At 47.4% G+C, this 13,701-nt stretch overlaps 1 protein-coding gene across 1 annotated transcript; it reads right to left on the bottom strand.

Annotated features, from left to right (window-relative positions):
• Positions 1-4,687: 4,687 nt before the first annotated feature.
• Positions 4,688-8,158, bottom strand: SOWAHA (sosondowah ankyrin repeat domain family member A). Its single transcript, XM_025388490.1, has one exon. The coding sequence runs from the start codon at positions 7,864-7,866 to the stop codon at positions 6,220-6,222; it is 1,647 nt and encodes a 548-aa protein (XP_025244275.1). The 5' UTR covers positions 7,867-8,158; the 3' UTR covers positions 4,688-6,219.
• Between the last annotated feature and the right edge of the window lie 5,543 nt (positions 8,159-13,701).

Genomic DNA, 13,701 nt, shown 5'->3' with positions numbered 1-13,701 from the left:
TAGCAGTGGTTGTAATCTGAAGGTGGGCCATGGTTGGTAGTGGGAAGTTAGGGGCTGGAGTGGTATGACACATAGAACTCCTCAATTTGTGCATCCACCCCATGTGTATAGAATCAAAGTTAGGTTCTCAGATATACACGTTAAAATCTGCTTCAGCCTTTGTAGCTACAAATGCTGGGGCCAAGAACATTGTTCCACAAATATTCAGTGTATTTTTGGAAGTTGGGCACATTAAATGGCATGTTTATGTGCATTTAAATCCAACTGACCCCCAAGTGAGAAATCTCTGCTCCTGGGCTTGTTTTCTGATGCGTATTGTCATCAAGTGCAACTGGTTGGGGATTTTAAATGGTCATATTCATACCAAAAGCGTTTGTTATAACAGTTGTGCTATTGAGCACAGAACAATGCTCACATTATGCCTTTTTATAAAAAACACATGGGGCTCCTACTGAGGCCTTTGCGGGTTCTAACATTATGCTTTGCTTTGCCCCTTTGAACACAGTGGGCAGGGCCTCTGCTCCAAGGTCTTCAGCCTAGCAAACACACCCAGAGACATGTTCTGGATGGAAGCAACTAATTTCTGCCTTTTGCCCTGTACGGACCCTATTGCATTATTCCATTGTGGTATTCTTAGAAACAGCTATTTGGGAGGCTGAAGTAGGAGGATCACGAGTCTGGGAGGCGAAGGTTGCAGTGAGCCGAGATTGTGCCAACACACTCCAGCACTCTAGCCTGGGTGACAGAGTGAGACCCCCGTCTCAAAAAAAAAAAGAAAAAAAAGAAACACAGCCAACATAACCATTAAGCCAATGGGAATTGTGTATTTCAAACAAAGCACCCCCAGCCCGGCTGGGCGTGGGGAGCACGGGGGCGGGAGTAGGGGCATCTGCCATCTTCCCATTAAACTGGACTTTGGTTGTGTGCTGGGTTTTTCCATGGGGAAATAAATATGAGGCTTTTGTGCTCGTCCTTGCCAGATCAGGAGAACCCCCAAAATAAGGCCACACTTCCTGCAATGGACCTTCTATCTTCCCTCGGTCTTCTTGCCCCAGTTTTTCTCCCTTCCATATCGTTATTTCTCCAGAGGGCGAGAATGAGCTCACCATATTTGTTCTGTATCAGCACCACAGACCAAGACTTTGCGGGGACCAGAAGCCCGGTGAATCGACCCTTCAGGATACTGCCAGCAGAGGGCACTGTCCTCCTTATGGTGAAAGCTGGTACCTATGCTTCGCCATCCAGATTCTCCAGTTACCAGGCCCTCTGGGCCAGCCACAGGGACTTTGACTTGCCTTGCTGTGCTGTTAAGCCCGAAAGCTGGAGCTGAGCCTTTTGCTTCTTTCAGAAGGAAACTCTGACCAGCCAGGCAGGGAAAGGCTGGCTGTCTTTGCCACTGGGCCTGTGTTGGAAAGTTACTGGCCAATGAGAAGTGGGAGACAGGGCAGTCGCCGGGAGGCATGTGAGGGAATTTCAACGGTACACTGATTAAATCATATCCTCCTAATACGGATTTGATCAGTGCACTTTTTGATCTCGAACATCAGTATTAAAAAAAAAAAAAAAAAAAAAGCCTTGCGTAGTCTCCCAGGGTGAGAAAGCGGGTTGCATGGGTCGCTATCAGGGTTTCTGCCCCCCACCTCCTTTAGCCGCCGGCGTTCCTGCCCCATCCTCCTTCCGGCAGCCTGCCGCGGTGCTCCCGGGCTTTTGGGGAGCACAGGCTGCGGCTGGCATCGTTGCTGGGCAACAGGCAGCCCCGCGGCCGCCTCCCCCGCTCGCTTTTTCCGCCCCCGCTGCTCCTCCTAATGTGGATTTAATCAGTGTACTTTTTACCTTCAGGCTGTAAATTGGAAACGGAACAGGGAAGCCATGTTCCGCGGTGCCCCAAACCGGCGCGCAGTCTGTCTTGGAACATCCTGCTTGGCACAAAACGTGCCCCTGAGAGCGGCTGGCGCAGACCTCAGGGCTCCTCATTGGAACAAATTGCCATGCTGTGCATTCACATGTAAACCAGGAGCTTAGGAAATTTAGGTCAAATGTGGTTGAGGGCTGCAGAGAGAAAGAGGTGAAAGGGGCGTTTGGGGGCGCAGGAAGGCGGGAGGCGGAAATTGCTGAGGACCTCAGTGTTGCTGTCAGCCTAGCTACAGAGTGGAAGGTCACAATGGACGTTTACCTGTTGTCTTTGATGTTTAAGTCAGCACCCACTTCCTACGAGGAGGATTTTTTTTTTTTCCCCTTTAAGGAGAGCTCTGGATCTCGATGTCTCTGCTTTCTTTTCTCTTCCCTGCAGGCACACCTGAGGCACCCAGGTCACAGGTTGAAGTCCAGAGGTGTGGCAGTTCCAAACAGGCGAGGTGGGTTCAAGGCAAAAGGCTATCTGGAGAGCGAAAGAGAATCTAAGTATAGGCCGGGCGTCTATAAATACAGGGTGACTCACACCTGAAATCACGGGATTTTTGGGAGGCCGAGGCGGGCGAATTGCCTGAGCTCAGGAGTTCGAGACCAGCCTGGCCAACATGGTGAAACCCCCCGTCTCTAACAAAAGATTAGCCGGGCATGGTGGTGCACGTCTGTAATTCCAGCTACTCGAGAATCTGAGACACGGAAATCGTTTCAAGTGAGAATCGCTTGAACCAGGGAGGAGGAGGTTGCAGTGAACCGAGATCCTGCCACTGCACTCCTGCTCAGGTGGCTGAATACCAGTAGTTTAGGTCTGGAAGGTGGGAGTAGGGATGCTAGAGGAATGTGAGTTTAGAAATACATTATTCTATTTTAACTAAAGTGATATCACGTACAGAATTTGGGATAATTTCCCTCTTGTGGGAATATATTTTTCCTAGTAGAGTCAATTGTTATGTATACAATCACTAACATGTTAAAAGAATGGTGATCATGGCAGGGTGTGGTGGCTCACGCCTGTAATCCCAGCACTTTGGGAGGCCAAAGCAGGCGGATCACCTAAGATCAGGAGTTTGAGACCAGCCTGACCAATATGGCGAAGCCCCGTCTCTACTAAAAATTCAAAAAATTAGCCGGGCATAGTGGTGCCCGTAATCTCAGCTACCTGGGAGGCTGAGGCAGGAGAATCGCTCGAAGCTGGGAGGCGGAGGTTGCAGTGAACTGAGACTGCACTAGTGCACTCCAGCCTGGGCGACAGAGCGAGACTCCATCTCAAAAAAGAAAAAAACAAACAAAAAGCATGGTGATCATGTAAAGCAAATCCACAAATCAGAGCTATTTTGTTTTGGGATGCAGCCATTTACCCCCTGGAACTAACCCGGCACCCCACATTGGTGTTGCAGTTCATAAAGGGCTCTATCCACTATTCCATGTGCTCGTCCTTCCCCCATAGCCTGTGAAATAGGTACAGGAAGTCTTTTGTCCCATAGACAGGGAAGATGGAGTTTGGGTAGCTGGGTGACTTGCCCAAGGTCACTAAATGAGTAAAAAGGGCTGAGATGAGCCCACCCTGCTTCCTGCAATAGGATAGCAGACAGTGTCATGAAAAAGAGCACCCAAAGGCTATTCCAGCTCTGCCACTCACTAGCTGTGAGGCCTGGACAAGTTACTTGTGACTTCTCTAGGCTTCAGTTTCCTCACTTTAAAATCAAGATACAAATAGTACATACCTTGTAAACTTGCGATTAATACCTGCAAAGTGTTTAGAATTGTGCCTGGCACTTAACCAGCACAGGTTATACAGTCTATGCATTACCCTGGATCTCCATTAGGTAAGTGAGACATGCTTAAGAACAACCTCCAACCTCCATTAAAGGACATGTAAAACTTTACTTAAAAGCTTGCTATGGATATGACTCATAACCATCTACATCAACAATTAACTTCTCCCTCATTAAAAGGAGTGATTTCGTCCCTGTGACAATTCTTGTCCACTAAATTGCCTTCACAATTATTTTCTGTTAGCATTGAAAATACCCTTCTAAAGGTGTGCCTCCTCCTAGGTGATATATGATTCTTAAAAACTTTCCATATGCATATGAAACTATAATTTCCTATCGGCTTACCTTATAGTTGCAGAAAGCTTTGGCCTGCAAGGAAAAGCAGTGTTTTCTAACACCTGAACTTTACGTATATTGATCCTAAACTCTCGCTAAATGTTTTACTTCACTTGGAAGGCTTGTAGCACACTCTTCTGAAACACAAAGATTCTTCTGGCAGTTCAGATGACCTTCCTCTGATTTAAGTGTGCGATAAACATTAGTTATTGTTATTACTACTTTGCTGGTTTAAATGTTGTCTTTCTCAAGGCAGGTCATACCTGTGTCTATGACCTTTGTCTGAGGCCCTGTTTCAGTCAGGCGTCTCTTTTACCATGGAAAATCTCCAGTATTTTATTCTATTTTCTAGACTGTCAGCTACTCTGATTGCTATGATTGTGCCTCCCACAATTTTTCTGCAGAGGCAGAAGATTTAATTTGCATTTTAAAATAATTTATGCAGAGTTCTAGGCAAGGAAGGTGGGAAGGTCACATCAGGGCCCACATTTATCTACAGTTCTCCATTACGATATCCATGTGCGGTTGACTCCTTTGCAGAGCAATCCAACTTCTTTCAATAACAGAATGCTTGGAAGAGGCAGAAGAATGAAGGAAAGGAAATTAGATACAAAGCAAAGAAAAATACGGTAGCAAAAACTGTAGAATTTTTAAGGGAAGTACATCACCACTCAAGCAGAAACAAAATGGAGGACTGTTTATTTCATTGCTCAATCAAAACATTCCATGAAAGACTGCCTTAAATAATTTCAAAGGCTTCACTGATACATATGGGGGTGGGGAGGGAAACTCCACTACCCTGTGCCACAAAACTATTTGATATAACTAATGACATGCAAACACAATTTGCAAAAGCAGAACATTATCACAATATGATATTTAAGAAATTGGTTGAGTAAATTTCGTATCTTTAAAAACAGAAAAAAATTACACTGTATTAAGCCTGGGAAATCTTGGCAATTATCTACAAACTTTCTCATTTACAGATAGGAACAAAGGCCCAGAGAAGTTAAGCCACTCATCCAAGCTCACCGAGCAGAGATTCTGCATTTGCTATTTTGGAATAAGCTGTCTTCTTTCAAATGTTTTTTTTAAAATGGATATTACATACTTTTTGTTTGTACAGAACAGTCATATAAAATAGTTGCTCCTTAATTGTATCCATTACTATTTAATCGCTTATTTTTCTGTCATAATACTATGACTTTTTTTCTTTGAATATTCACCTATTGCACTGAAAGGCTCCACTGGATTTGAAAACCAGATTCAGAAACACAGCACCAAGGTGCAATTCACAAACCACAATTTTTAAAATTAAGTATTCATGCCAAATCAAAATAGTCACCCACAAGTACTAAACACATGTTTATATTTCATGATGAAGACAATCACAAATTAAAAGTATCTGCCAAAATGTCTCTTTTCTCTAAGTCACCTTTACTTTCAAGATGTACTTGTTTGCAAATATTTAGCATTCACAGTACAACTGAAATTAGTTACATTCATAATGGTCACAATCGTTATTCTGTGTTCAAGACTCTCCAGAATCTTGATTGCCTAAAATGAGGTAGATAAACTTTTAAGTTTGTTGGTTGGGATTAATTTCCTTCAGATCTTGATCATCTATTTTTTAAATAGAATTCCAAAGTATTTAGCAAAAAAAATTGAAAAATGTCTAAGCACTTTGCCTAAAAAGTTGAAAAATATAATTTCAAAAGGTTATTATGAAAGTTGCTTTACCTCATTTCATTTTAAAAACAGAATAAATGCATCAAATTACAAAACCACCGCATATCTTAAAGCTGACAGCCTAACGTCTTTCAACATTTAAACAGACCCTTGCTCTAGTTCTGGCTTGGGATTGTGTAGCTGCAGAGGCATCAGGTGAACGCATTCAGGGGCCAGACCAGCTGCTGCCTCTTAACCTTTGACCCTGGATTTTAAGTTCCCTCCAGAGTTCAGGCCTGTCTCCTGGAGTTCTTTATAGAAAGCTCTCACTGATTTCTCAAATCCCATCTCTGGAGATGGGTCATGCTTCAGAGAGAAGCTGGAAGTGCAGGCCCATCTGGGTAAAACAGGCTGCAGTGGACAAAGCTGGAAACAGAATGCGGCTCCAGGCGTTGACTGGGCTGCAGTCTTGGGCGGGTTTAGACTGCCAGGAGCAGGCCACGATAGATCAACCAGGTGGTAGTCCCAGGGACCTTCAGGTTGTTGGAGGCAAACTGGGCACTAGACCAGCTAAAGGCCCCGGAGTAGGTCGACGAGAGATTTCTGAGAAGGCTGGCAGACCACCGCGGATCTTTGTCTTTTTACGTGGAGCCATGGGCGACGCGCTCAAGAACTTACTGAAGGAGCTCGACTTCTTCAAGCCTCGGGCCAGGTCCTGGAGCATGAGGTCGTCGGCCAGGACGCCCAAAAATGCACTGGTGGTGGAACTGAGGATGGTGGCGGCCACCTGCACCGGGCGCCTGGCAGCAAGACTGCCACTTCCACCACCGGTCGCGTCTGGCTCCGTGGTGCTTCGCAGGCCTGGATCGCCAAGAAGGCGGCGCAACGCGTACGAGGAGCCAGGCCGCAGGTACTGGTAGGCGCGACGCCCGCTGTGGTCACGCACGTTCACCTGGGCACCCAAGCGCACCACCAGCAGCACAGCGGCGTCCTCGTGGCCGTGCAGCGCAGCGAGGTGCAGCGGCGTGTAACCGCCGTGGGAGCGCGCGTTCACGTCGACTGGCGCGCCACTGCGCCGCGCGACCTCCACCAGCTGCAGCGCCATCTCGCCGTCGCCGCTCTTGGCGGCCCAATGCAGGGCGGTGAAGCCAGACATGAAGTCGCGCTTGGCCGCCAGGCCACGGTCGCGCAGCAGCAGCCCGTGCAGCTGGTGGGTCCAGCGGCCCCCGGCCGTCCGCACGAGCCACTCGTGCTCTGACGGCTCCAGGGGCACGGCGGACGGCGGCGGCGCGGCGGGCACCTCCTCGGCGTCGGGGCTCAGCAGACGCGGGCCGGCGCGCGACAGGCGCCTCAGGTGCGGGGAGCGGCCCGGGCCCAGGCCGAGGCCCAGACCTGACTCTTCCACCGACAGCCGCCTCAGCAGCAGAGGGGAGCTCCGCGGGCTCGGCTCCTCCGACAGCTGCCGGCGCAGGCCCTGCTCCTCCGCCCGGATGCGGAGCGTGGCGGCTGCCGGGACGCAGCGCACTGGCAGCATACACGGTTTCTGCTGCGACGGCCCTTTCGCTGCCCCGGGCCCGGGCTCCGGGTCTGGCGGATCAGAGCAGGGCGAGGCCGCCTCAGAAGAGGCCCTAGGCGGTGGGGCCGCGTCTGCGGAGGGTCCCTCGGGGGCCTGGGCTAGCTCGAGGGCTGGAAGCGGTGGGTTGGCGGACCGCTCCCCGGCCGGCTGAGCGGGCTCGGAGGCCGGCCCCCGCGGAGTGTCCTGTGTCTCTGTTAGCGGACCCGGGTCCCCCGGCGGCTCCACCGGCCGCGGCACCGGGACCAAGGGCGGAGCTCCCGGGGTAGAGGCTTCGCCTGGCAAGACCACAGTGGGCTTCGACGGCTGGGCCGCTGCCCCCTGGGGGCCGAAGGGCGCGGGCTCGGGCTCTGGGGGCCGCGGCTTCTTCCTCAGCACCACGAACTTGACGCCGTCGAGCTCCTTCACTACCGCCACGTTGTTGACGAACTGCTTAAAGCGGTCCCTGCGGGCGGCGCGGCCCCGCGGGTCGCCCGCATCGAGCAGTGGCTTGAAGCGGCTCAGCAGCTCGGAGTTGCGCACCTTCCCGCCGTGCTCCTGCAGGAAGCCCAGCACCGCTGCCTGGCTCACCCCGGCGGCCGCAGCGGCGGCGGCGGCGGCCAGGGCCATGGTGGGGCCCTGGGTTCCTGGCTGTCCGGGCGGGTGGGCGCCGCGTCGCCGCGAGACGCACGGGAGCGGGGTTCCGGTAGGCGCGGCAGCGCTCACCTGGTGCCTTCCCCGCGGCTGGCCGGGCGTGTCCCCGAAGCTGGACCTCGGTCGCGCCGGTGCCACCGGGCCGGGGCGTCTCGGGGCGAAGGGCGCCGGGGGCCGCGGGGAGCGCCCACTCCCAGCACCCCGCCGGGCCCCGGCCTTTGGGGTAGGTTTCTGCCTTTGCGTTCTGTCCAATGGGCGCCGGGTTCCATTCCCCGTGCCGCGCTCGCCTTACAGGTGACAGCTGCCCCCGCGATGCAGAGGGAACTGGAGCAGAAATTCCCGCCGCCCCCCTCCCGCCCCGGAATTAAAGGCGCAGCGCTCCAGCTCCGGTCCCGGTTGCTAGGTGGGTGTGTTCCCTAGGGACGCCGCGGTCCGCCAAGGAGGAATGGATTTTTATTCCTTTAATAAACATTTAACCACTGCAAAACCCCGAGTGATGATTTCAGAGCAATCCTTTTTTTTTTTTTTTTTAAAGGTCGTCAATACCGCTCCAGTTTTTTTGTTTTTTTTTTTTTTTTTTTTTTAATTGCGTTTCATGCAGGAAAACGGCTTCATGCGATTTACGGCAAAACCAATTCACTCTGTGCGACAATGCACGTTACTCTAGGTTTAGAGAGACGTTTTCAAAAGCAATTTTATCATGGTAACATAATACATTTTCACGTAGGATTTGGGGTATAAAACCACAGGAAACATAAACATAACAGGAAAATATAAAGAAGGAAAAAATATCACCTGAAATCACCATTAACATTTTGAAATATCCTTTCCCTCTCTCCCATATGTGCATGTATATTTATGCTTTAAAATAAGAAAGCAATGCGGAGTCATGCTATGTTTTTAAACCTTCATTTGTTCCACAGATAGGTATTGAGCACGTAGTTTGTGCCAGGACTTTTTTTTTTGTGCTAAGATGCATCAGTTAGCAAGACAGATTTAAACACCTGTGACCTAGTGGGGCTTTTATGTTGGAGGAGAACAGAAGCATATGGTGAATTCGAAAACTATACGATATGCTAAATAAATGCTATGAAAAAAGCACAGCGGGGTAAAATGGATGAGAGGCAGGTTGCAATTTTGGTCTGGGCAGTCAGGATAGTACTCATTGTGAAAGTGACATTTAAGCAAAGACTTGAAGGAGATCAGGGAGTTCTGTAGACGGGGAAGAGGTTTCTAGTTGAGGGAACTGCCTGGCAGAGGTAGAATCAGTTCCTTAATTAAAAATGCAGGCCGGGCATGATGGCTCACACCTCTAATCCCAGCACTTTTGTAGGCTGAGGTGGGCAGATGACCTGAGGTCAGGAGTTCGAGACCAGCCTGGCCATCATGGTGAAATCCGTCTCTACTTAAATATACAAAAATTAGCTGGTCGTGTTGGCACATGCCTGTAATTCCAGCTACTCCGGAGGCTGAGGCAGGTGAATCACTTGAACCCAGGAGGTGGAGGTTGCAATGAGCTGAGATCGCACTACTGCACTCCAGCCTGGGTGACAAGAGCAAACCCTGTCTCATAAATAAATAAATAATAAATAAATGCAGTACTACAAATATATATAACCAGAAGCAGCATATTGTAGTAGCTAAGAAAACAAAGACTCTGGAGTCAACATTCCACACTTGAATTCTGGCTCTACCTTGGGCAATGGCTTGACTTCTCTGTGCCTCAGCTTTCTTGTCTGTAAAGGAATGATGAAAATCGTACTTACCTGCTCAGATGGTTGAAAGGATTAAGTGAGAAAATAAACACGAAAGACTTAGCGTAATGCTTGGCTTACAGTAATAACTCGAATTATTAGTAGTAATATAGTCACTACTATTAGTATTACTGAAAAAGAAAAGAGAAGACTAAAATGTGAAGGGTCCCCTTTCCCCAATCCAGTCCCCAGGGGAAATTTCTGAGTTCAGCTCTATCCCCAAGATGCAAACAATTTAAACATGCCCCCTTCACTTTATATTGTGAGCATTCCCCCCAATGACAATAGCTAGTCTTCAAAAACATACAACTTTTAATGATAGCATCAAATAAATGTAGTATTATACTTTGTTTTCTTATTCTTCATTGTTCATATTGTTTCTAGTTTTTAATTCTTATAAACGATGCTGTTGATATACAAGACTTTGTGCACCTTTCTGGGTAATTCCTTAGGATAGCCTCCGAGGAGTAGAATTAGTAGGGCACGTACCTTCATGCCCAACACCATCACACCCAGCTAATTTTTAATTTTTATTTTGCCCAAGTTTGTCTCAAACTCCTGGCCTCAAGTGAGCCTTCCACCTCAGCCTCCAAAGATTACAGGTGTGAGTCACTCCATCTAGCCTTGCCCCCCCACCCTTTTTCTTTTCTCTTGAGATGGAGTTTCACTTTTGTTGCCCAAACTGGAGTGCAATGGCGCAATCTCGGCTCACTGCAACCTCCGCCTCCCAGGTTCAAGTGATTCTCCTGCCTCAGCCTCCCAAGTAACTGGGATTACAGGCACGTGCCACCACACCCAGCTAATTTTTTATTTTTAGTAGAGATGGAGTTTCGCCATGTTGACCAGGCTGGTATCAAACTCCTGACCTCATGTGATCCACCCACCTTGGCCTCCCAAGATGTTGGGATTATAGGTGTGAGCCACTGTGCCTGGCCTACCTTACCCATTCTTTAAACCCACCTCAAGGCCCACCCCTGTAAAGCCTTCTGCCTCAGGTGTATCATGCTCTGCGTTCCTCAATAATTTATTTCAGCAAATATCTATTGGATATCTTTGGGTGCAAGGCTGTAAGCCAGATACTCTGGGAAGAAGACACAACCTCCCTTTGAAGAGCTTACTGCTTAGTGGAGAAGAGAAAAACATTAAATACAACTAATTATGTGACATAGCCAAATGAAATGAATGCTCCAGGTACTTACCAGAGCAAGTGCAGGGCTGGGGGTGAAGGGGTGGGGAAGGGTGGGGAAGAGGGAGGTCTGGAGCATCTCCAAGAGGCAGGCTATGAGAACAGGATAGGTGAAAGCTTGAAAGTGGGATTGTGGGCCGGGCGCAGTGGCTCATGCCCGTAATCCCAGCACTTTGGGAGGCCGAAGTGGTTGGATCATGAGGTCAGGAGATTGAGACCATTCTGGCTAACACGGTGAAACTCGGTTTCTACTAAAAATACAAAAAAATTAGCCAGGCGTGGTGGCGGGCGCCTGTAGGCCTAGCTACTTGGGAGGCTGAGGCAGGAGAATGGTGTGAACCCAGGAGGCGGAGCTTGCAGTAAGCCAAGATAGTGCCACTGCACTCTAGACTGGGCAACAAAAAAGAAAGTGGGACTGTGAAGGCTGAATTCTGGGTAAAGAGTATCCAGTGTGTTTGAAGTTGAGGGTGTGTGCCAGGGATATAGAAAAATACAATGTTGGAAAAGTAATCTGGGGTGATGGGTGAAGGGCCTTAAATGGTAGTTTGGACTTTACTCTGTTTGCAGTAGAATGTCATTGAGAGCTTGCTTTCTTCTTTTTAAAAAGTGGCTTTATTTTCTGATTATAAAATTAATAATAATGTTTTTTCCAATTCTCAATAGTTTCTAAAATATAAAAAGAATATATCACATGTTAGAGAACCACTTGATATTTTTTAGTTTATGCTGTGAGGAGTTTTTCTCTGTACATCCATAGATATGTACACAACCATCTACACCATTTGGTACGCATGGGATTAGACTGCATGTTGCTAATAACCCACGTTGCTGTAGTCAAGGCTCTTGTGGTGAATGGGCGGAAGAGGGGACCCTGGAGAGGTAGTGGCAGGGTCCTGTGGAAGATGGTAGGGCTTACCAAGCTCGGACAGTGGATGGGGGCCAATGATACTTCAAAAACAGAACTTGCATTATATTGCCTTGTTTTCACTTTTAAAGTTATATTCCCTTTGTTGTAATTTTCATTTCAATAGCTATTTTTTATATTTTATTTTCCTAGCTTTTTCTGGGCCAATTGTTGTGTTCCTTGAAAAGTCATTTCCATGATCTCATAGGTGGTGAAGCCTCAACTTGGACTTTTGTTACCATCTCCTGTCTCCAAGAAGAGAGATGAGGGAGAGCACTCCTCTGTTAAAGATCATTATTGATTTATGTGGTTTGAACTAATTTTAACTATGATTGTAACCCCCCAACGGGTTTACCTTGCCTACTGCCTAGACAGAGCTGATTTATCAAGACAGGGGAATTGCAATGGAGAAAGAGTAATTCACACAGAGCTAGAGTTATGCAAGAAGACCAGAGTTTTTTTATTACTCAGATCAGTCTCCCTGAGAATTTAGGGACTGGAGTTTTTAAGGATAATTTGGTGGGTAGGGGGCCAGTGAATTGGGAGTTCTGATTGGTCAGGTCAGAGATGAAATCACAGGGAGTTGAAGCTGTCCTCTTGCACTGAGTCAGTTCCTGAGTAGGGGCTACAAGACCAGATGAACCAGCTTACCAGTCTGGGTGGTGCCAGCTGATCCACCAAGTTCAGGGTCTGCAAAATGTCTCAAGAACTGATCTTAGGCTTCACAATAGTGACATTATCCCCAGGGGCAATTTGGGGCGGTTTAGAATCTTGCAGCCTCCAGCTGCATGACTTCTAAACCATAATTTCTAATCTTTTGGCTAATTTGTTAGTTCTACAAAGGCAGTCTAGTTCATTTTGAGAAAGGGCTGCTACCGTCTTTGTTTCAAACTATAAATTATAAACTAAGTTTCTCCCAAAGTTAGTTTGGCCTATGCTCAGGAATGAACAAGGACAACTTGGAGGTTGGAAGCAAGATGGAGTTAGTAAGGTCAGATGTCTTTCACTGTCTCAGTTATAATTTTGCAATGGCGGTTTCATGATTGCTAAGAATAGACAAGGATCAAATACTGATTGAACAGGAATTGCTAGTACAAGCAGTTTATTGACAGTGCTTAACAGGCTTCAGGCTCTGAGTTACGTAAAGAAATTTGGCCAAGGTCACAGTTAATTGGCTGAGCTCAAACTGGAACCCCAGGCTACCTGCCTATGCTCATTTACTGTGCAAAGTTAGCTCACTCATTATTTAAAATTGATATTCTGAATGTTTAATAAATAAAGTAGGGAAAAGCTCCTCACAAATGCCTCACTTAAACTTTTATGTATGCTTGTGCTTCTGAACATACTCTGCTTTAATATTTTAAGTGATAAGTTTATAGGTTGAGCAAACATTACAGTGAGGATGCCAATGACATCCAGTTCCTCAGGCTGTTTTTCAGTTTTGATGCCCTGTTGCCAGTGAGGCCAGAAAATCAATTCTTCCAGTGACCCAGGAGTTTGCCCACAACATTAGGAAAATCAAATATAAAATGTATATTTATAACAAAGGTAAAATTCCATAATGTGTCTTGAACATGGAGAATGAAATAGGAAGGCTATTTGTTCTTATCTTGGTATCTTAAATATGAAGCAGATCAGGGTAGAGGCCCTCTGTAATTCTTAAAGCTACAATATTTAAATATAAAATAAAATAATTTCATAATCTTATACTATGTTACATTATATTTATATTAAATATATAATTACATTTATATTATTATTATTACTTTTGAGACGAAGTCTCGCTCTTGTCCCCCAGGCTGGAGTGCGATGGCACGATCTTGGCTCACTGCAACCTCTGCCTCCTTGGTTCAAGTGATTCTCCTGCCTCAGCCTCCCGAGTAGCTGGGATTACAGGTGCCTGCCGACTGGATTTTTGTATTTTTAGTAGAGACAGGGTTTCCACCATGTTGTTCAGGCTGGTCTTG

The sequence above is a fragment of the Theropithecus gelada genome, chromosome 6, assembly GCF_003255815.1.
Source record: "Theropithecus gelada isolate Dixy chromosome 6, Tgel_1.0, whole genome shotgun sequence".
Lineage (NCBI taxonomy): Eukaryota > Metazoa > Chordata > Mammalia > Primates > Cercopithecidae > Theropithecus > Theropithecus gelada.
This window is presented reverse-complemented; position numbering and strand designations above follow the sequence as displayed.

Bases quoted from the DNA above. Each gene is read 5' to 3' on its own strand.
- SOWAHA (XM_025388490.1), bottom strand. From the start codon at position 7,866: ATGGCCCTGGCCGCCGCCGCCGCCGCTGCGGCCGCCGGGGTGAGCCAG.